Genomic DNA, 24492 nt, shown 5'->3' on the forward strand with positions numbered 1-24492 from the left:
GTATATATGTACCACATCTTCTTTATCCATTCCTCTGTTGATGGACATTTAGATTGTTTCCATGTCCTGGCTATTGTAAATAGTGCTGCAATGAACATTGGGGTGCATGTGTCTTCTTTTTTTTAATATAAATTTATTTATTTATTTTTGGCTGTGTTGGGTCTTTGTTGCTGCACGCAGTCTTTTTATCTAGTTGTGGCGAGTGGAGGCTACTCTTCTTTGCAGTGTGCAGGCTTTTCGTTGCAGTGGCTTTTCTTGTTGTGGAGCACGGGCTCTAGGAGTGCAGGCTTCAGTAGTTGTGGCGTGCAGGCTCAGCAGTTGTGGCTCACAGGCTCTAGAGCACAGGCTCGGTAGTTGTGGCACAGAGGCTTAGTTGCTCCGCGGCATGTGGCATCTTCCCAGACCAGGGCTCGAACCTGTGTCCCCTGCACTGGCAGGCAGATTCTTAACCACTGCGCCACCAGGGAAGCCTGCATGTGTCTTTCTGAATTATGATTTTCTCTGGGTATATGCCCAGTAGTGGGATTGCTTGGTCATATGGTAGTTCTATTTTTAGTTTTTTTAAGGAACCTCCATACTGTTCTCCATAGTGGCTGTATCAATTTACATTCCCACCAACAGTGCAAGAGGGTTCCCTTTTTTCCACACCATCTCCAGCATTTATTTTTTGTAGATTTTTTGATGATGGCCATTCTGACCGGTGTGAGATGATATCTCATTGTAGTTTAGATTTGCATTTCTCTAATAATTAGTGATGTTGAGCATTTTTTCATGTGTTGGTCGGCCACCTGTATATTTTCTTCGGACAAATGTCTATTTAGGTCTTCCGTCTATTTTTTGATTGGGTTGTTTGCTTTTTTGATATTGAGCTGCATGAGCTGTTTGTATATTTTGGAGATTAATCCTTTGTCAGTTACTTCATTTGCAAACATTTTCTCCCAAGATGAGGGTTGTCTTTTCATCTTGTTTATGGTTTCCGTTGCTGTGCAAAAGCTTTTAAGTTTAATTAGGTCCTATTTGTTTAGTTCTGTTTTTATTCTCATTAATCTAGGAGGTGGCTAGAGTGTCCTGCCTATGTTTTCCTCTAAGAGTTTTATAGTGTCTGGCCTCACATTTAGGTCTTTAATCCATTTTGGGTTTATTTTTGTGTATGGTGTTAGGGAGTGTTCTAATTTCATTCTTTTACATGTAGCTGTCCAGTTTTCCCAGCACCACTATTGAAGAGGCTGTCTTTGCTCTATTGTATATTTTGGCCTCCTTTGTCATAAATTAGTTGACCATAGGTGTGTGGGTTTATCTCTGGGCTTTCTATCTTGTTCCATTGATCTATATTTCTGTTTTTGTGCCAGTACCATACTGTCTTGATTACTGTAGCCCTGTAGTATACAGTCATGGAGGCTGATTCCTCCAGCTCCGTTTTTTTTTTCCTCAAGATTGCTTTTGCTATTTGAGGTCTTCTGTGTTTTCATACAAGTAAAATTTTTTGTTCTAGTGTTGTGAAAAATGTCGTTGGTAATTTGATAGGGATTGCACTGAATCTGTAGATTGCTTTGGGTAGTATAGTCATTTTCACAATATTGATTCTTCCAATCCAAGAACATGACATATCTCTCTATCTGGTTGTGTCATCTTTGATTTCTTTCATCAGAGTCTCATAGTTTTCTGCGTACAGGTCTTCTGCCTCCTTAGGCTTATTCCTAGGTATTTTATTCCTTTTGTTGCAATGGTAAATGGGATTGTTTCCTTAATTTCTCCTTCTGATCTTTCTTTGTTAGTGTATAGGAATGCAAGAGATTTCTGTGTATTAATTTTGTATCCTGCAACTTTACTAAATTCATTGTTTAGCTCTAGTAGTTTTCTGGTGGCATCTTTAGGATTTTCTATGTATAGTATCATGTCATCTGTAAACAGTTTCAGTTTTACTTCTTCTTTGCCAGTTTGGATTCCTTTTATTTCTTTTTCTTTGATTGCCATGGCTAGGACTTCCAAAAGTATGTTGAATAATAGTGGCAAGAGTGGGCACCCTTGTCTTGTTCCTGATTTTAGAGGAAATGCTTTCATTTGACTTTGTAAAACAGTATATGCTTTATAACCAGAAAAAAGTTCAGGAATACTCTGTTACTGAATAAAATTACATTAATTAGAAATGCTATAATTCCCAGCAGCAAAGGAGGTACGAAGATCAAGCATTTAAAATTAAATTTTTAATACAGTATGTGTATACGTTGGTGTCTAAAACATTCTGTGGAATTCAAACAATGAAATAAACCTTATATGTTCTCAAAACATACCTTTATGTATTTTCTAATCATACTGCTATTTAAAAAACACACCCCTGTGAAGCCAGTAATTTTATAGAGAAAGAAAATATGGAAGAGTGGAAAGACCTCAAAATCTGGAGGAACAAGACAGATTGTGGCCAAGACAAATAAGTTAAATTTTCTTACCCGCCTTACATTCTGGTTGTAAGAAATAAAAATAACATATATCAAGGGCCTAGCATAGTGTCTGGCACATATTGGAATATAACTATACGCTAAATTATAAGCATATGCTAAATTGCAGGTGTACACTAAATTGCAGTTTGTGCTCCCTTGGAACTTGAAATTAAGTCATCCAAAAAAGCACTCCACAAACTTTGCTAATTAGCTGCAGAAGCAACTAAAGTGTCTGAAATGGAGCAGGGTGGTGCTCAAACAAGGTCGTGAAGATGAAGTGAAAGATTTGAGCTCAGGCTAAAACCCATTTCTCCTCTTCATTGCCCAGCCACACTGACGGTAAGAACTCTCTGTGCTCATTCTTTATCTACTATTAATCAATTTTTATATCATTCCATCTCTCATCCTTTATGCCTCACCATGGAAACTCTTCTCTTGTGTCTGATTCAACACTTCTTTTCAGTTGTCATCATATTCCACATGTCACTGAAGCTTTTGACACCATTGACCATGTTCTTTTGCTGGGTACAGTCATTGGCACTTGGTATCCATTCCCGTTCCTGATGTCTTCTTGTTCCATAAAACTAGAAATAAAACTGTTATTTTCCAGACTCATTTTTGGAGGCTGGGATTCTCTAGGCCAATGATTCTCAAACTTTAGCATGCTTCAGAGTGACCTGGAAGTCTTCTTTAAAAACAGATTGCTAGACCTACCCCCAGAGTTTCTAGTTTGGCCTGGGACTAAGAATTTGGTTTTTTTGTTTGTTTTTTTTTTGTGGTACGCGGGCCTCTCACTGTTGTGACCTCTCCTGTTGCGGAGCACAGGCTCCGGACACGCAGGCTCAGCGGCCATGGCTCACGGGCCCAGCCACTCCTGCAGCATGTGGGATCTTCCTGGACCAGGGCACGAACCCGTGTCCCCTGCATCGGCAGGCGGACTCTCAACCACTGTGCCACCAGGGAAGCCCAAGAATTTGTATTTTTACCAAGCTTCCAGGTGATGTTAATGTTGCTGATCTGGAGAGTAAGTACACTTTGAGACCCATGCTTTATGTAAACTGGGCTGCACCAAAGAGAGATGCATTCTCATTAAATTTAAATTAAAGGAGAAAAGACCATCTTCCCACTGCTATTTCTGCTGGTAAGCAAGTTCAAGGAGAAAAAACATTCTCCTTGGAGAATGGACAGAAAAAGCATTCCATTACCTATTTACCAGTTTTGTGGAAGTTGAGAGGCAGCTGTGGCTGTGCAAGAAATGCTCAATGGCAGTAGCAGGAACTTCTGGACCTTCAGATCTCATCTACAGTGGTGTGTCTTTGAACACATTCATCCAACGCTGGCCCCAGCTCCCACAAAAAGACTTCCCAATCATTTTGTATACATGTAATTCTCTGTATTAAATAATTTTTTTTGGAAAAGTCAGAGTGCTTTCTGTTTTCTGCAGTGACTCCATGACTGATCCTTGGCTTTCATGAAACCATCTGTCTCCTTTTTATCTCCCTCCCTAATTTTCTTTCCATTAGTGCCGGTATCAAAGAACAATGCAAACCTGGATGTGACAAATTCTATGTTGTGTTTTGTTTTCCTTAAAATGACCATAAGAGAGGTAAATTTTTTAAAATGAATTTTACAATTTAGAAGCCAGATAAAGCTTCTCAGCGTGAAGAAGAATCTTCAGAATTCAGTAAACTCTTCATGGTCAGCACCATAGCCTCCAGGGTTGCACTGACTTCATCATTTAGATTGCTTTTTAATGCCATTTCCAGCACATGACCAATCTTCTTTATAAAACATTGTTCCATTTCCCCAAAAATATGCATATTAAAAGATGTTCTATAGTTTCGATCCTTGAGCAATCCTCATAGAATAAATATAACCTTCCTACCATAGAGGAAATGGAAATGGCTTATAGTCTAAAGTTGGGCTTTTAGGATATTCTGGCAAAATTCTAAAGAGAAATCGGTTTTGCAGTATAAAGTAGTGAGGACAGGAGTACTTTAAAAATTATAGCATTATTAAACTAAAACTTCTTAGAATAGAATAGAATCATTAGTGAAATAAATTTAGCAAATTCTCCCTAGAGAAAAAGAGTGAAGTCACTAGTTAAGAGAACTCAGCGTCACTGGTTGATAACAAAATGTTTTAAATCTTTTTACCTTGTACTAAACTCTAGGATCAGATTTTTTACCCCCTTCTTACTTTTCACACAAGTGAAACTTTTACTCCTTGTGTAAAGGAATTATTCTTTTATGGCATTTCTTGAGCACTTCCACTCTTCATTCGTCAGTTTCTATTTATTATCAAAATATGTGATTTGCTTCACCTCTGAGTCTATGTATTACAAATCAGATCCTGTCTTAAGACCTATTTATTTAATCATAAATTAATTTACTTAAAATAATGGGTTAAATATTCTATGAAAGATCTATTTAGAAAATATCTCTTAATAGCAAGATCAAATGTTTAAAAAATGGAAAGTGGGAGCCCCCTGGTGGCCTAGTGGTTAGGATTCTGAGCTTTCACTGCTGTGGCCTGGGTTCAATCCCTGGTCAGGGAACTGAGATCCCGCAAACAGTGCAGTGTGGGAAAAAAAAAAAAGTTTAAAATTCATTTATATGTAAATTGATTCATTTAAAAATACGTTAATTAGATCAGAGTCATTTTTTACTCACCCTTTTGTTTTTAACTCTCCCCCTCAAGTCATTTGGTCTGTTCATTGTACTTCTCATGTCTTTCATATCTACCCCTTTCTTCCCATTTATCTTTGTCTTGTTTCAGGGCTTCATTGTCTATCTCATGCACTGTTTGTTGTAAGACATCGTACTTGGTCTTCCCACCTCCAATCTAGCAACCCTCTGAGCCATTCTTTATTCCACAAACAAGTCTTAGTGTCTTCTGTGTTTCAGGCATGTGCTAGGCTCTGGGGATCCTGAGAAGATTAAGAACTCTCAAAAATTTCCCAGCTCACTAGGGAGACCAATTTGGAAACAACTAGAATATACCATAGCAGGTGCAATAACAGTGGTATGAGCAGAACGTTCCAAGAACACAAGTAAAGAATATCTATTCTGCCCTTAGCTGTTTCAGATCGTATAATATCACTTCTCCTCAAAACCCTGTTTTGGACTTCGCTGGTGGGGCAGTGGTTAAGAATCCGCCTGCAGGGGACACGGGTTCAATCCCTGGCCCTGGAGGATCCCACATGCTGCAGAGCAACTAGGCCCATGCACCACAACTACTGAGCCCACGTGCCACAACTGCTGCAGCCTGTGCGCCTGGAGCCCGTGCTCCGCAACAAGAGAAGCCACAGCAATAAGCCCGCGCACTGCAACGAAGAGTGGCCCCTGCTCGCCACAACTAGAGAAAAGCCTGCGTGCAACAATGAAGACCCAGTGCAGCCAAAAATTTAAAAAATAAAATAAAATAATTAATTTTTAAAAAAAACAACAAAACACTGTGATGATTCCCCATCAACCTCAAATTCAATATAGCATGTTATTCTGGCTACTTCATTGACTCCAACCTACTTTTACAGTTCTACACCCCTATCTTCAGTTATTTATTTTATTTTATTTTTTGGCCATGTCGCACAGCATGTGGGATCCTAGTTCCCCAACTGGGGATCGAACCTATGCCCCCTGAAGTGGAAGCGCAGAGTCTCAACCACTGGACCACCAGAGGAGTCCTCCTACGCCCCTATCTTCAACCTCTATGCCCTTCAAGTTTCACCTTAACTGCCCCTACCTCCAAGAAGCCTATGCTCAGAGTTTACCTGGTATTTCCTTTCATTGTGTGTGCCTAACTCCCCACCTTCTAATTTTTTTGTGGATGAGAATCATGGTTAATTTATTTTTATATCCTCACCTCCCAAGTGCCTTATTTTAGTAATTTTCACATGGCAGAACCTCAACAAATGCTGAGCTGAAACTTGATTCCTATCAAATGATCCCAATTTCTGGTAATCACAATAATTGCTCAGGTCTGTCAGCATTATCTTCATTATTTTAACCAGTAAGTCAGGGGGCTCTCTGAACTGCAGTGGTTCAGCGATACCATGTAAATAATGAATGTCCCCTGGAGTTGTGTGATGCAGTGGTCCCATTTCCCTATACTAGGATATAAGAACTATGTTTTAAGATCTTATTTTTAGTTACCTTATTGTTAGGGTATTTTTAAGATAATGTTAGGTAACAGGTTTCTTGAAAAGTACGTAAGGTAGCATGAGTCTCAGACTCACACAACATTGATTCTAGATGATTCTAGATCTAGAGTTTAATTTTCCTTTTAATGACCAAACTTTGTCAATTAGTCCTCCAGAGGACTTGACAGTTCTAGTTTTTACTTCCTCCAGATAAACAGTGATTTGCAAACTCTAAGATTTAAAAACACTCCTTCATGAGAAAGACAAATATCATATGATAATGCATATATGTGGAATCTTAAAAAAGGGTACAAATGAACTTATCTACAAAACAGAAATCGAGTTACAGATGTAGAAAACAAATTTACAATTACCAGGGGTTAAGGGGGAGAGGAATAAATTGGGAGATTGGGATTGACATATACACACTGTTATATATAAAATAGATAACTAATAAGGCCCTGCTGTATAGCGCAGGGAACTCTACTCAATACTCCATAATGACCTATGTGGGAAAAGAATCTAAAAAAGAATGGATATGTGTATATGTACAACTGATTCACTTTGCTGTACACCTGAAACTAACACAACATTGTAAATCAACTATACTCCAATAAAAATTAAAAAAAAAATAGTCTGACACATGTAGTGGAATATTTAGGAAAGTCCAAAAAAATTACAGCTTATGTAACGAAAAGCTGGCATCGAGCAATATTTTATTGTGATTAAAAAGTCATGACTATATGAATACAAAAAAACCCCAAAAACAACAACAACAAAAAAAAAACCACCACTCTTGCATTACAGGCATACTTCAGAGATACTGCAGGCCACTGCAATAAAGCAAGTATCACAATAAAGCGAACCACATGAATTTTTTGGTTTCCCAGTGCATATAAAAGTTATGTTTACACTATACTATAAAATGTGCAATAGCATTGTCTCTAAAAAAACAATATACGTACCATAATTTAAAAATACTTCATTGCTAAAAAATGCTAACCATCATCTGAGCCTTCAGTGAGTCATAATCTTTTTGCTGATGGAGGCAATTGAAATTGCCTCCATGCTGATGGCTGCTGACTTAAGCAGGTGGTGGTTGCTGAAGGTTAGGGTGGCTGAGGCAATTTCCTAAAATAAGACAACAATGAAGTTTGCCACATCATTTGACTCTTCCTTTCACAAACAATTTCTCTCAGCAAAACTTTTTGAAAGAGTTTTACCCATAGAAATCTTTTTAAAAATTGGAGTAAATCCTCTCAAACCCTGTCCCTGCTTTATCAACTAAGTTTATGTAATATTCTAAGTCCTTTGCTGTCCTTTCAACCATCTTCATAGCATCTTCACCAGGAGTAGATTCTATCGCAAGAAACCACTTTATTTGCTCATCCATAAGAAGCAACTCCTCATCTGTTCAAGTTTTATCATGAGATAGCAGCAATTCAGTCACATCTTCAGGCTCCACTTCTAATTCTAGTTCTCTTGCTATTTCCACCACATCTGCAGGGACTTCCTCCACTGGAGTCTTGAACCCCTCAAAGCCATCCGTGAGGGTTAGAATCAACTTCTTACAAGTTTCTGTTAACATTGATATTTTGAACTCTTTCCATGAATTACAAATGTTCTTAATGGCATCTAGAATGATGAATCCTTTTCGGAAGTTTTTCAATTTCCTTTGCCCAGATGCATCAGAGGAATCACTATGGCAACAATAGCCTTATGAAATGTATTTCATAAATAATAAGACTTGAAAGTCAAAATTAGGGACTTCCCTGGTGGTCCAGTAGGTAAGACTCAGCACTCCCAACGTGGGGGACCCAGGTTCTATCCCTGGTCAGGGAACTAGATCCCGCATGCATGCCACAACCAAGAGTCCACATGATGCAACTAAGAAGTCCACATGCTGCAACTAAAAGATCCCGTGTGTTGCAACTAAGACCCGGAGCAGCCAAAATAAATAAAATCTTTTTTAAAAATGTTGAAATTACTACCTGATCCATGGGCTTCAGAATGGATGTTGTATTAGCAGGCATGAAAATAACATTAACCTCATTGTATATCTCCATCAGAGCTCTTGGGTGACCAAAAGCAGTAATATTTTGAAAGAAATCTTTTTTTCTGAGCAGTAGGCCTCAACAACAAGTTTAAAATACTCAGTAAACCATGTTGTAAACAAATGGGCTGTCATCCAGGCTTTGTTGTTCAATTTACAGAGCACAGGCAAAACAGATTTGGCATAATTCTCAAGGGCTCTAGGACTTGGGGAATGGTAAATGATCACTGGCTTCAGCTGAAAGTCACCAGCTGCATTAGCCTCTAACAAAAGAGTCAGCCTGTCCTTGGAAGCTCTGAAGCCAGGCATTGACTTCTTTCTAGCTATGAAAGTCCTAGATGGCATCTTCTTCCAATAGGAGGCTGCATTGAAAATTTGTTGGCTAGTGTGGCCACCTTCACCTTGATCTTAGCTAGTTCTTCTGGATAACTTGCTGCAGCTTCTACATCAGCATTTGCTGCTTCACCTTTTATGTTATGGAAACAGCTTTTCCCTCAAACCTCATGACCCAACCTCTGCTAGCCTCAAAACTTTTTTCTGCAGCTTCCTCACCTCTCTCAGCCTTCCTAGAATTGAAGAGAGTTAGGGCTTTGCTCTGGATTAGGCTTTGGCTTAAGGGAATGCTGTGGCTGGTTTGATCTCTATCCAGATCACAAGAACTTTTCTCCATATCAGCAATAAGGCTGTTTCACTTTCTTATCACTCGTGTGTTCACTGGAGTAGCACTTTTAATTTCTTTCAAGAACTTTTCCTTTGCTTTCACAACTTGGCTAACAGTTTGGGGCAAAAGGCCTAGCTTTCAGCCTATCTCAGCTCTTGATATGCCTTCCTCACTAAGCTTAATCATTCCTAGCTTTTGATTTAAAGCAAGAGATGCGCAACTCATTCTTCCACTTTAACACTTAGAGGTCATTGTCAAGTTATAAATTGGCCTAATTTTAATATTGTTGTGTCTCAGGGAATAGGGAGGCCTGAGGAGAGGGAGAGAGATGGGGAATGGCAGTAGGTGGAGCAGTCAGAACTCACAACATTTATCAATTAAGCTCGCTATCTTATATGGGCACAGTTTGTGGTCCCCAAAACAATTACATTAGTAACATCAAAGATCACTGATCACCACAACAAATATAATAATGAAAAAGTCTGAAATATTGTGAAAGCTACCAAAATGTGACACAGAGGCATGAAGTGAGCAGATGCTGTTGGAAAAATAGTGCCAATAGACTTTCTCAAAGCAGGGCTGCCACAGACCTTCAATTTGTGAAAAACACAATATCAGCGAAGTGCAATAAAGTGAAACATAATAAAAGAGGTATGCCTGTTATCTTTTACATTAAAGAATCCAAATTTTTGAATAGTTTGATGTTGGATTTGGACATAATGAACCAGAAATATATTCAGAACTTAGCTAAATTTAGGTAACCCCCAAACTCAGATACAGCTTGTTGATAAAAATTGTCAACAAAAGACTTATGTCTAGAATATATAAAGGACTCTAGACTCTCAGAAAACAATCTGATTTAAAAATGGGCAAAAGTCTTGAACAGAAACTTTACCGGAAAGGATATGTGGAGAGCAGATAAGCACATAAAAATAGGTTCAGGGACTTCCCTCGTGGTCCAGTGGGTGAGACCCTGTGCTCCCAATGCAGGGGGCCTGGTTTCGATCCCTGGTCGGGGAACTAGATCCCACATGCATGCCGCAACTAAGAAGCCCTCATGATGCAACTAAAAAAAAAAGATCCCACATGTCACAGCTAAGACCCGGCCCAGCCTAAATAAATAAATAAATAGTTTACAAAAATAGGTTCAACATCACCAGCCATTAAGGATATGCAAATTAAAGCCACAATTTGATACCACTACACATGTATTAAAATATCTAAAATACAAAATAATGACAACACCAAACACCGGTGAGGATGCAGAGAAACCAGATCACTCATACGTTGCTGGTAGGAGGATAAAATGGTCCAGCTACTCTGGAAAATAGTTTGGCAGTTGCTTTTAAAACTAAATATGCAAATACCATATGACCCAGCTATTGTATTTTGGGGCACTTATCCCAGAGAAATGAAAAATTATGTTCACACAAAAACCTGTACATGCATGTTCATAGCAATTTTATATGTGATAGCTAAAAAACCAACAAGTCAACAAGTGAATGGTTAAACAAACTGTGGTATATACATACCACAATCTCAGCAATAAAAAGGACCAAACTATTGATACAAGAGCTTGAAGAAATCTCCAGGAAATTATGCTGAATGAAAAAGCCAATCTCAAACGGTAACATATGCATGATTCTTTTGTATAACATTTTAAAAACAGCTTTATTGGGGCTTCCCTGGTGGCGCAGTAGTTGAGAGTCCGCCTGCCAATGCAGGGGACAAGGGTTCGTGCCCCGGACCGGGAAGATCCCACATGCCGCGGAGCGGCTAGGCCCGTGAACCATGGCCGCTGAGCCTGCTCATCCGGAGCCTGTGCCCCGCAACGGGAGGGGCCACAACAGTGAGAGGCCCGCGTAACACACACACACACAAAAGCAGCTTTATTAGGATATAATTCATGGGTTCATCCATTTAAAGTATACAGTTGAGTGGTTTTTAGTATATTCATAGACTTGTGCAGCCATATTGAACAATTTTTTACTTTTTAAATTGAGATATAATCCACATACCATAAAATTCACCCTTTAAAGTGTACAATTCAGTTTTTAGTATATTTGCAGTTGTGCAACCATCACCATGATCTAATTCCAGAACATTTTCATTATCCCCTAAAGAAACCCCATACCTGTTAGTAGTCACTCCCCATTCCCCCCTCCTCCTAGCTCCTGGCAACCACTAATCTGTTCTGTTTCTATGGATTTGTCTATTCTGTACATTTTATATAAATGGAATTGTACAATATGTTGCCTCTTGTGACTGGCTTCTTTTCATTTAGCATAATGTTTTCAAGGTTCAACCATGTTGGAGCATGAATCAGGACTTCATTCCTTTTTATGGCTAAATAACATTCTACTATATGGATATACCACATATTGCATATCTACTCATCAGCTGATGGATATTTGGGTTGTGTCCACTTTTTGGCTTTATGAAAAATGCTACAGTGAACATTCATTTACAAGTTTTTATGTGAATATATTTCTAATTCTCTTGTCTATATACCCAGGAGTGGTATTGTTGGGTCATATGATAACTCTATGTTTAGCTTTTTGAGTATATGACTTTCTTTTTTTCAGTATATAACATTCTTAAAATGACAACATTTTAGAAATGGAGAAGAGATTAGTGGTTACCAGGATTTGGGGATGGGAAGTAAGTGGGTGTGGATATCAAATGGCAATGGGAAGGATCTTTGTGCTGTTAAAACGAACTGTTCAGTATTTTGATTGACTGTTTAGAACTTGATACACACAAACACACAAATGAGTACAAGTAAAACTGGGGGAACCTGAATAATACTGGTGGATTGTATTGTATCATTTTAATATTTAGGCTGTTACATTATACCATAGTTTTGAAAAATTTGGGAGAAACTTTGCAAAATCTACAGTGGATCTCTCTGTATTATTTCTTAAAACTGCAAATGAATCTACAATTATCTCAAAAAAAATTTCAATTAAAATTAATAATAACTGGTTCTCATATATTTTTCTTTAGCTGCAAAATTTATATTGCCTCCATTCTCCCCTCCAGAGCTGGCTGCATCTACCAGCTTTCTACTGTTTGCCTTTTTACTACACTAAGGGAAGAAAACACCTTATCTGCAAAAAACACTGTCATATTGCCCTCACAAATAAAAGTTTCCATGAAAATCAAATTTAAAATACTGGCAAAACACATTAAATTTATCTTCAATTTAAGACACTAGACCTTATTATACATATTATCAGTAATTTTTTTTACAAGTTGTTTAACTCTTTTTTTTTTTTTTAATTTTTTCTTGGCCGCGCCTCATGGCTTGTGGGATCTTAGTTCCCCAATTAGGGATCGAACCCGGGCCCCCTTCAGTGGAAGTGCCAAGTCCTAACCACTGGACCACCAGGGAATTCCCTGTTTAACTTTTACTACTACAGCAGCCCACCTAGCACTATGCAAGAGTTTTAGCTAAATATCATATTGCCTAAACTAGACAACACAATCACCAACTGAATACTTTAATATTTACCCCTTCTATACCTGGCTTTTCCTAAATATAGCTCTCTTGCACCTGTTTCTCCATTATTGGACAGAAACACATGATAATTATTTTTGTATGTCCCACAAAGAGATAAAGTTAATTATAACAAAAGATTTAAATGTATGCAGTGAAGAGAAAAACTGTCTCATCAAGACAATTGTGTTCCTGTAGGATTAAATAATAGGTTATTGGAAAAGGGAAAGATGACTCATGCTGAAGGTACTCTACTGAAATCACTAGACTTTTTTTTTTTAAATAAGTTTGACACAGTTAAACTGTCGCTAATTTTTATTAAATTCAGAAAACGCCAATATGAGCTATGGAATACTTTTTAATGTATATAGTATCTAAAATCAAGTCAAAATGAGACCTTGTAGAGCCTTTTAGATATCTGTTTTGACAAATAGATGAAAAATATGTATAGGTACCAAATGCTTTATGTACATGTAGAAAATTGCTTTTAAAAAGTACTTGGAAATTCTTGAAAATAGCTTACATATTTTCTTTAAACAAGGTTTAAAACCTGTCTTTTTTGACAATTTGGTTTAAAAGTTTTTTTATGAATTAGGCATAGACATAAACCCTAATTGAATCCAAATCCAAATTATCAAAAATCCCAAACTTCAGAATTATTAGTAGTAAGTTATTCTGTGGAGAAGAAGAACAATGCTACCCATAGTAAAACTGCTACAATTTTCAGGGATTTGCATCACATTTTTTTCCTGAAAGAAAAAACTAAGAAATGTCTCCAAAGTGTCATAAGATTTATTGTATCTATGTAAATTATGTTTAAATTTAATTTCTATTCACCTCTCTATGCTAAAAGAGGGAAAATGTTAGCATAAAAAATTGAAAGAAATTACCTAACTATCTATCTATCTACATGAAACCTGGAGTCAGGCTATTGATAGATAAGATAGCAGAAAAGAACTTTAATGAGGTCCTGAGCAGAAAAGAGGTCTCAAGGAATAAAGCCACTCTTATGGGCTGAGTGTGTCCCCTCAAAATTCATATGTTGAAGTCCTAACCCCTAGTACCCCAGAATGTGACTGTATTTGAGGATAGGGTGTTTAAAGAAGTAACTATGTTAAAATGAGATCTTTAGGGTGAGCCCTAATTCAACATGACTGATGTTCTTAATGAGAGGAAGAAATTTGGACACAGTGACCAAGTGAAGACACAGAGAACAGATGACCATCTACAAGCCAAGGAGATAGGCCTCAGAAGAAACCAACTGTCTCATCATGAAAAAAAAAAAAAGGTAATTATGTGAGGTGATGGACGTATTAACCAACCTTATTGTGGTAATATTTTGCAATACGTGTGTATATCAAATCACCACATTGTACATCTTAAACTTACACAATGTTATTATGTCAGTTATATGGCAATAAAGCTGGGGAAAACATTAAAAAGAAGAAACTAGCCCTGCCGACACCTTACGTTGGACTTCTAGCCTCCAGAGCTGTGAAAAAATAAATTTCTGTTATTTAAGCCACCCAGTCCATGGCACTTTATTCTGGCAGCCCAAGCAAACCAATACAGACACCATAGATAGCTACTTATTCAAAAGGGTGGTCAATGTCCCAATAAAAGCATTTAGAACATTTTACTTAAAGGTAACCATAGAGGCAATACAGACATAAGCAGCCACATCATGTTACCTTTAACAATGACAATGGCCTTTGGGATTCCAAACTTGGTTACCTATCTCTTGCAACAAATGTTTAAGGGTGCTTGAGTTCAACTAAAGAATTCCTATAGGCACTCTCTAGTTCATCACAGGGTGTCAAGGCATTTCCTACAAATGTGGTTTCTTTTTCATCTGTTGATATTACTCAGATGTTTCATTAAGTATTTAATAAGAGCAGTGGGTATTTGCCATTTGGTGCTATATTGGAAAGTGGGAACTCATCCTTTCCATTGAAAAATGCTTAATACATGTAACTATTATTATTATATACATTTTGAGCATAGCAGCTCCTAAGCAATGTTCTAATACTACAGCATTCAGCACTAACTCAAAAGCGGCACTACATATCATACCATATTCAAAGGGACTTCTCTGGCAAAAGACAGATTTGGGTCTACATTAGTGCTCCTCGGTGATAAGAGGCTTCAATATTGAGAAAACAGCAAAACTGAGTTCAGATAATACTTTGAGCTTTTTATCAGAATGTTTCTCTCCCTACAGAGGATATAATTTCCCATGGTGTTTTATTTTCAGGTAATCCATATACCTCAGCTAAAAGATTCTTGTATTTCACCAACAAACCAGCAAGGTCAGGATGGACTGGGTCAGCTGCCCTTTTGTTGCACGTGATTGGGTTCCTGGTGGGAACCACTTCAAGAGGTGGATCAAAACAAGCCTACAAAAAGAAATTTCAAATTAATTAATTAAACATGTAACTATAGATCAAAAACCGCAATGTTTTAGCCCACACAAACTCAAGTAAGTAACTCTAAATAAAATACAACTTTAAAATATTGATTTTGAGGTGCTATCCTAACAAATGAAATAGGTCTCAAGAAAGTAGCAAGTAACATGTTAACCTAAAAGGCAACTTTACATTTTTCTAAAAATTCTTACCTGACAATTTACCACACCAGTGATAAGTAAATGCAGCACATCTAATAAACATAATTTCTGAGAGTGTAGGAATCAAGAAAACACATATAAAATGTCTGGGGAAATTTTAATTCACATCTAGTAAAACCTTTACAGAAACTTGAACTATTATAAGGTCACTGATGAAAGATTTACCAGTATTTGTTTTATTTTTGATTACAAATCAATTCCTATGCTTCTATCATTATACAAATTGATTTTTTAAAAAAATCTGATTTCAGTAAATCAACATCAATTTTGTGTTTCTTTCACACCTTACTGAGGGTAAAAATTAGGGAGATTTACCTGTATTGCAATATCTCCTCCTATTGTCAAAAGAGTGTATAATGTTCTAAATTTTAATTAGCATAACTGGTTAAGAACAAAGTTTATATGATTCAAATGAAGCCAAGAAAAATGTGTTAATCTAAATCTCTGAAAGGTATAAATATATCACACGGTGCTTAATGTATTAAAGGAACAAAATACATTTTTCTAAAGTTATCAAGTTTTAGAATTTTATGCTTACCAAGATACTAGGAACATAGGCCTGCATAAGAGAATACAAAATAACTATGTTTAAATATTTAAAAAAATAGAGAACTTTTGAAAATATGATTAAGTCACAAGAGACCACAAAGAATTAACATATTGGAAAACATGTTGGAAAAACAACCAAATAAGACTCTTAGAAATAAAAAGTGTAATCGTTTTAATTTGAAAACTGAATGGACACATTAAAAAGCAACTTAGACATAGCTGAGGAATGAGTGAACTCAGATATGAAGGAAATTATCAAGCATATAGGAAAAAAAATAAATGGTGAAAGAGAGCTTAAAGGCAGAGAGATTGAAATGAGAAGGCCTATCATACGTCTATTTGGAGTCCAAGAAGGCTACATTCTAGAGAAGGGGGAAGAGACACTATGTGAAGAAATAATGTTTTGATAATTTTACAGAATTGTTGAAAGATTCCAATCTAAGTGGTCTAGCAAATCCCAAGAAAAGTGACTAAAAAAATTTCTTTACCTCCACGCTCATAATGAAACTGTAGAACATAAAGAAAGATCTAAAAAGCAGATAATAGAAAGGACAGATAATTACAAAGAAATAGCAGTTAGACTGGTGAGTGACTTCTCAATAGTAACAGAGGCTGAGAAACAGCAAAATGATATCTGTAATGTACTAAGAAAAATATATCATCTTTTACTGAGTCTAAGATGCACAAATTTTCACATCTCTGCAACTGGGCTGCAGCTTAAAGTTGATGCTAATTCATATATGCATAGGTTAGCTGAAAACATACTTTTGAATTTCAAAATAGTGGATAAAATAGTAGTATTTCTTCAAATCAAGGATATAAGGTAACTGCCAACCAGAATTTTATACTTAATTATGTTTTAAGATTAAAATAAAGATATTTTAAACAAACAAAAATTGAATTTACCACCAATAGGTCCTCACTTAAGAGAATTCTAAAGGATGCATTTCACATAGAAAGAAAATGAACTCACAAAGTCTGAGATACAAGAAAGACTAGTAAAAAAAAAGAACAAACAGTAAATATTATGTGGGTATATTTACATAAGTGTTAATTAATTTAAAAAGTGTGATTTATGGGATTGAAAATAAGGAATAGAACCAATGCAGGACAAAAAAAAGCATACACAGAGGAGAAAAACAGTTTAAAGCACTATAAAATATTCATATTTCTCAAGAGTAACCATACAGATTTCAGTTAACTTTGCTAAGTATATATGTTAAAACAGCTAATATAACTAGTTAAACCATAGTCATACAGCATATAACTTATAAACTAGTAGAAAAGGAAAAAATAGAATGAGAAAAAAGAAATAAACGCAACACAACAAAACAAAAACAATCAGTTTCTGGTACGAAAGAAGGAGGGAAGAGGAAACAAAAATAATGGGACAAATAGATTACACATATGATGATAGAAATACACCCAAATAACCAGTAATATCAATAAATGCAAATGGACTAAACTTTCCAGTTAAAAGCAAAGATTAACAATGTTATTCAAAAAAGCAAAAAACTGAAAACAACCCACATGTTAAATAAGAGTTTAATGGATAAGTAACTTATGGTATATTTGTACAATAGAATAATTATTGAATAATTGTACATAGATCAACAGAAATCTCATGAAGTAAAAGAAGTAACAAAAACACAAAAGCAGTATAATTCCGTTAAACAAACTTTTAAAACAGATAAAATTAATATTTATTAGGGATACATATATGAGTGATAAGACTAGGAAGAGAAGCAAGGAAATGATAGACACAAAACTCAAATATCCACTATTTTTAAGTTTAGGTGGGAGTAAAGGGATTCAGTTAGTAAGGGGCACACAGGAAGGTTCTAAGGTACTGGCAGTGTTTTATGAAACTAGGTGATGGGTTCATAGGTATTTCTTTTATTACCTAATCTGTGTGTATACATTTTACAGTTCTTTTCTATTTTTTTATTCTATTTTTTCTATATTCTTTTATTCTATGTTTTAAAAAAATCCATTCACAAAACAAAACTACATATTTTTTAAGATGCATATATATCCAAAGACATATGTCAAACATATTAGACTGAGATGAGATAGAAACGGAGATGGAGAAAAAATAAAGTGAGAGGGGTCTTGCACAGAAAGATGATACTGTACCATGAACTAAGAATGATTAACTTGACTGTGTACCTGAGATCTAAAACAAAAGGGCAAATTGATTAAAATGTGCTAAATGTCTTATTTTTAGTACACCACAATATCACTAAGATTTCAAACACCAATAATAAAAAGAAAAAAGTTATACTATGTTCAATTAGGTTTTTAATTTATAAAAGTAAGAAATATTCAACCAGCAATTAATTTTGTAGTCAAGTTCTTTCAAATACAGCTTGAAAACTTTTCTTATTTCATAGTTTAGAAGATATGAACAAGGAGACATGCTGTACAAGAATACTCACTTAGCTTGTTTATATAAGAAAAAACTAAAATGTATAAAAACTGATATATTACTATAATTTGTAATGGAATTCTATGCAGCAGTTAACATGCCCAGACTAAATTTATGTGAATCAAAAAGAACTACTCTCAAAAACATAAGATTGAGTGCAAATAGCAAGGTAGAAAGTTATGTCTAGTAGAATATCATTTATGTAATTTTTTAAATCCCCAAAACGACATAAGAAGCATTCACATATATCTAAAAACATGGACATAAAGGCTATACACTTAGTTCAGAAGTTATCTCTGAAAAGGAAGAAAGGGCTACCCTGGTGGCGCAGTGGTTGCGAGTCCGCCTGCCGATGCAGGGGACATGGGTTCGTGCCCCGGTCTGGGAAGATCCCACATGCCGCAGAGCGGCTAGGCCCGTGAGCCATGGCCGCTGAGCCTGCGCGTCCGGAGCCTGTGCTCCGCAACGGGAGAGGCCACAACAGTGAGAGGCCCGCGTACCGCAAAACAAACAAACAAAAAAGGTACAGGATGGTCCAGTAGTACTTTCACATAGACTTGTAATAGCAGCTGCCCGAACACCCTCATCTCTCACCACCCCAGTGGATTTAGATTTATTGATACTGAAGACACTTACTAAAGAACAGTTATCTTTAATGAAACTTTAGTCTCGTCCCCATTTTAATTATTTGATACTTAAAATCATTACTATATCAATTCCTTTTCTAAGAACCAGAGAAGAGACTTAAAAGAACAACTAAAATTTTGGTGAATTGAAAAGGGAGAATGAACTGCTCCTCAGTCCTGGCACAAGAATCATACTGGAGACAAAGGTTTTCTTAAGAATCCTATCCTCTGCTTTTATTTTTATTTCCTTACCATTTTATGAATCTTATGCTCTATTAAAAACAACTTATTAGTTTCACTCATATTGCCTCTAAGAAAAAAGCTACTATGTGGGGCAAAATATATCCCCAGAAGCATGAACTGATCCTGCAGTATCTCAAGTACCACCTCCTTCCTTGGTTCACACAAGGTGAGGGTAATCTCTCTCTCCTCCTGACTCTTATAGTATATGATCTATACTTTTCCTTTGATTGTTACCTCATTCAATATTGTATCATGGGGACTTCCCTGGTGGCCCAGTGGTTGAGAGTCCGCCTGCCAATGCAGGGGACACAGATTCAAGCCCTGGTCCAGGAGGATCCTGCATGCTGTGGAGCAACTAAGCCCGTGCACCACAACTACTGAGCCCGCGCGCCACAGCTGCTGGAGCCTGTGTGCCTAGAGCCCGTGCTCCGCCAGGAGAGGCCACCGCAATGAGAAGCCTGCACACCGCAGCGAAGAGTAGCCCCCACTCACTGCAACTAGAGAAAGCCCATGCCCAGCAACGAAGTACCAACGCAGCCAAAAATAAATAAATTTATTAAAAATATATATATTGTATTATGTAAAAATCTTACGTCTCCTACTAAATTAAAGGTACATTAAGAGCAGAATCTATTTCTGGTTTATCTCTATCATCGCATACGAGGAACAAAAACTACAGATTGAACAACTAAAGAACCCAACAGTTCTTTCAAAAAAACCACCCTTATATACAAAGTTAACTTATATAGGTGATAGTACTGTTCTTCCAAACTTACCTTATAGAAATACAATAAAAATATAATAGGAGTCTGAAGTAAAAAATAAAATACGGCAATATGACACAATTATTCAGTTAAATTTAGCTTTGTACATAACTTTATTTTTTACACAGTCATAAGATTCATCAATACTCACATTAGAAAGATACAGTATGCTATGCTTCATTTAGTGGAAAGTAAAAACCATAAATTTTTACCATATCAGGCACAAGAGAAAATTTCAAATCCAAGGTCAATTCTAGAAGAAACCTGAATTGTCCAGTATGAGTGGCTGCCCTGCACTATTTACCAAAAGAATGTTTGCACATCAAAGGAGCTGTTGCTAGGTGAACGCATCACAGAGGTCCAGGGAAGGGCAAAGAGACCTCCTAAAGTGATAAAGTAAGGCCTGTGGGTCTTTATTTCCCTAATTAATGAAGTGAAAACATAAATTGGCTTCATCAAGCATGAGCGAACTTAACAACTCTTAGGAAAGTGATCCCACTGAAAGTAAACATTCCAGCAAAGGTAAAACTTATATTTTGGAGTTTTCTTTTGTGAAATTCTTGGAGTAGGTCAAATTTTTGTACTTCAATACCTACACCTTATCAAGAAAGAAGTATTTTGAAAGTAGGAGAAAAATGATGATTCCATCTACAATTCCTAAAGCAAAAGATGATTTGTCTGAAAAACTGGTATTCTAATTCTTAGAAATTATGTCCCTATTATGTATTCTTGATACCAGAATCACTAGAATTATACTTCAAATATCATCTAATCTAGTGGTTCTCAACCCTGCCCACCCATTAGAATCTCAAAGATAACTTCAAAAAATACTGATACTGGGCTTCCCTGGTGGCGCAGTGGTTGAGAATCCGCCTGCCAATGCAGGGGACTACGGGTTCGATCCCTGGTCCGGGAAGATCCCACATGCAGCGGAGCAACTAAGCTCGTGCGCCACAACTACTGAGCCTGCGCTCTAGAGTCCGTGAGCCACAACTACTAAGCCCATGTGCCGCAACTACTGAAGCCCACATGCCTAGAGCACGTGCTCCACAACGAGAGAAGCCACCGCAATGAGAAGCGCGCTCACTGCAACGAAGAGTAGCCCCCGCTTGCCACAACTAGAGAAAGCCTGCATGCAGCAACTAAGACCCAACGCAGCCAAAAAATGAAAAAAAAAAAAGAAAATGCTGATACTCTGACACTACCCCAAGTTCTGACTTAATTGGTCTGCAGTGGAGAGCCTAAGCACAAATATTTTTAAAAATCTACACAGGTAATTCTAGTGTGACTTTAGGGTTGAGAACGACTGTCCCCCTATCTTTATTTACATATAAAAATGAGGCAGGGATAAAATTAGTATTAATAGGAATGAGAGTAATAGTTTAATAACTAAACAAGGAAAATAAGAAATATCCGTTTTTTCCCTCTAAAACTAGATTTTAAAAATTACATCCCCAAGCAGCAGAAACATAACTATGAACAAGACAGGAAATTTCTTATAAAGCTGAAATTCTGGTGGAAAAAGAAAAAGATAGTAAACAAGTATATAAATAAATAAAATCATTTTAGATAGTGTTCAGTGCTGTGAGTAAAATAAGCTAATGTATAGTAACAAGGAGGTAAGTGAGGGGGCAGTTTTTGATAATGTAATCAAAGAAGGTCTGGTTTGAATATATTAACATAAATCATATTATACATTTTACTGGATAACCTGCCTTGATCTTTTAACAATTTGTGAAAGTTGTCTTACAGTGCATCTATAGTATATATCCATTGTTCCTTTTTTTTTGCGGTACGCGGGCCTCTCACTGTTGTGGCCTCTCCCGTTGTGGAGCACAGGCTCCGGACGCGCAGGCTCAGCGGCCATGGCTCACGGGCCCAGCCGCTCCGCAGCATGTGGGATCTTCCCAGGCCGGGGCACGAACCCGTGTCCCCTGCATCAGCAGACAGACTCTCAACCACCGCGCCACCAGGGAAGCCCATATCCATTGTTCCTTTAACAACTTCATCCATCCTGATGGAGATTTTATTGTTTTTTACTATGTAAATTGATGCTGTGAGGAACACTTTTATACATATATGTTTGTATATACGTGTAATTATTACTATAGGATGAATTCGTAGAAGTGGAATTACAAGATCAAAGAAAGCACACATTAAAGTTTTGATAGATATTATCAAATAACCCTCAAAATTTTTGTAAAAATGGAACTTCTGCAGAAAGGATACACAGTTTTTCAAGCAATTACCATTAACAGGATTTGAATAAAAATATTTTATCTTTCTATTCTCTGTGAAATGATCGGTTCTCAGTCTTTATCTTATTTGACCAATGTGCAATATACTTGGCAAAATTAGTTACCTCTTACTCCTGTGAGACTCTTCTTCACTTGTCATCTAAGTCTGCATGCTCTCAGAGTTTTTTCTCATAACACGCTGGACTCTTCAATCTTCCTTCCTGGTTCCTCCTCATCTCTTTGAATTCTAAACATTGAAGTGTCACAGGCATCAGTCCTAGGTCCTCTCTCTACCTACACTCATTCTCTTCCTGGGCGCTCATCCAATCTCATGGATTTAACTATCATATCTCTCATTTATATGAATATCACTAAGACATCTGGATGTCTAAGAGGCATCTAAAAACATCTAAAAACTTAGTTCATCTCTGTAATGGCAACTCCATCTACCAGTTGCTCAAACCAATCCCTTGCTTTTTTTTTTCTTACACCCTACCTTCCTCTCTTTATTGAGGTTTCTGCTCAAGTCAGATTCCCCAGAGAAGCCTCTCTTAGCACACTTCTAAAACAGCACTCTCCTGCCTCCCACCACCATTCCCTATCCTCTTAGCTTGCCTATTTTAAAAAAAGCTACGTCTCAATATCTAAAATTAGAGTACATATTTCTTTAATTGATCTTTAGCTGATGTGGGGGGGGCAACTTTATTGGTTCACCGTGGTATGTCTAGCACCTAGAGCAATGTCTTGTGTTGTTGACACAGTAGCTCCTCAATAACTATCTGCTCAGTGAATGAATGAATGAATTGTACAGGTCACATAGAGATATTATAGTTGAAAACCAGGCCGTTACGGTGCAAAGGCAACATATGTGAAGCATCCAGTTTTGGTCCTAATTTTAGGCACAGCTATGTATCTTTGACTAAGTTATCCTTCAAAGTCTATTTCTCCATCTGTAAATCGGGGTTTCTGTCATCTTCCTCAGCAAACAAGAAGCTGTAGTCAATATCTATTTAGTATTACAATCACAAAAGTTTCACTACCTGTAATTTTCCAGGAACATCTGCTTCAATTTTCGTCTTAATTTCAGTTGTCCAGGTATAACATAATGTGACGGTATGTATTCAGAAGTCCTTAACATTTTAAAGTTATTATACAGTTGGCCCTCAGTATTTTTGGGTTCCACATCCTCAGATTCACCCAATCCTGGGTCAAAAATTATTTTTTAAAAAAAAGTTCCAGGGGCTTCCCTGGTGGCGCAGTGGTTGAGAGTCTGCCTGCCGATGCAGGGGACACGGGTTCGTGCCCTGGTCTGGGAAGATCCCACATGCCGCGGAGCGGCTGTGCCCGTGAGCCATGGCCGCTGAGCCTGCGCGTCCGGAGCCTGTGCTCCGCAACGGGAGAGGCCACAACAGTGAGAGGCCCGCGTACCGCAAAAAGATAAAAAAATAAATAAATAAAAGTTAAAAAAAAAAAGTTCCAGAAACTTACAAAAAGGAAAACTTGAATTTGCAGCATACCAGCACCTATTTATATAGCATTTCCCTTGCATCAGTCATCTAGAGATTACTTATCTAGAGTAATCTCAGGAGTATGCACGGGAGTATGTGCTTAGGTTGTATGTAAAAAATACGCCATTGTTTATAACGGACTTCAGCATTTGAGGATTTTAGTATCTGTGTGTCGGTCCTGGAACCAATCAGAAACTTGCAGGCCCAGTCCTCGCAAACACCCCGGCTGCCTTCCAAGAGGGAGGAGTGTTTGCCCCTGTCAGTCACTAGGCATCCTGTTTATGTAAGGCCCGCGTCCTTTCTCCAACTCCAGATCTGCGTGGGGGAATCTGGCAAAATCTAGACTCGCAAAGCTGACGACCCTCCCCGTACTGGCTAACTTGGGGTTATCCACACCCTGAGGGAGCCACGCGGAGCTCCAGCTGCACTGGCCTGAAACAGCGGGCTGGGTTTCAACCATGGCGGAGTATCAGCTTCACCTGAGGAGATTTTTAAAACAGAGGCGCCACCCAGACTGTCCGATTCAGTTTCGGGGTGGGGGTCCCGACACCAGTCTGACGGAGCCGGGGAGCGAGAACGCCGGACGCCGCCCCACACTCCGCAGGCCTACCCCCTGCCGGCCAGCCCGGGGCCCACCTAAGCTCCCCACGCGGGAGCCGGAGCACAACACTCCAGTAGAAGCCCCGCCCCCTCAGCCCACGCAGGCCTCCGGCGCCCGC

At 37.6% G+C, this 24492-nt stretch overlaps 1 protein-coding gene across 1 annotated transcript in view; it reads right to left on the reverse strand.

Moving 5' to 3' along the window:
* LOC114903920 overlaps positions 1–24233 on the reverse strand; it is a 56975-nt gene extending 32742 nt beyond the window's left edge. Inside the window, 3 exon segments of the mRNA XM_029237150.1 lie at positions 15060–15188; positions 15734–15753; positions 24146–24233. Coding sequence (XP_029092983.1) covers positions 15060–15188; positions 15734–15753; positions 24146–24233 — 237 coding nt within the window.
* Between the last annotated feature and the right edge of the window lie 259 nt (positions 24234–24492).

Source organism: Monodon monoceros, unplaced genomic scaffold, assembly GCF_005190385.1.
Source record: "Monodon monoceros isolate NGI ecotype Baffin Bay Population unplaced genomic scaffold, NGI_Narwhal_1 Super_Scaffold_21, whole genome shotgun sequence".
Classification (NCBI taxonomy): domain Eukaryota; kingdom Metazoa; phylum Chordata; class Mammalia; order Artiodactyla; family Monodontidae; genus Monodon; species Monodon monoceros.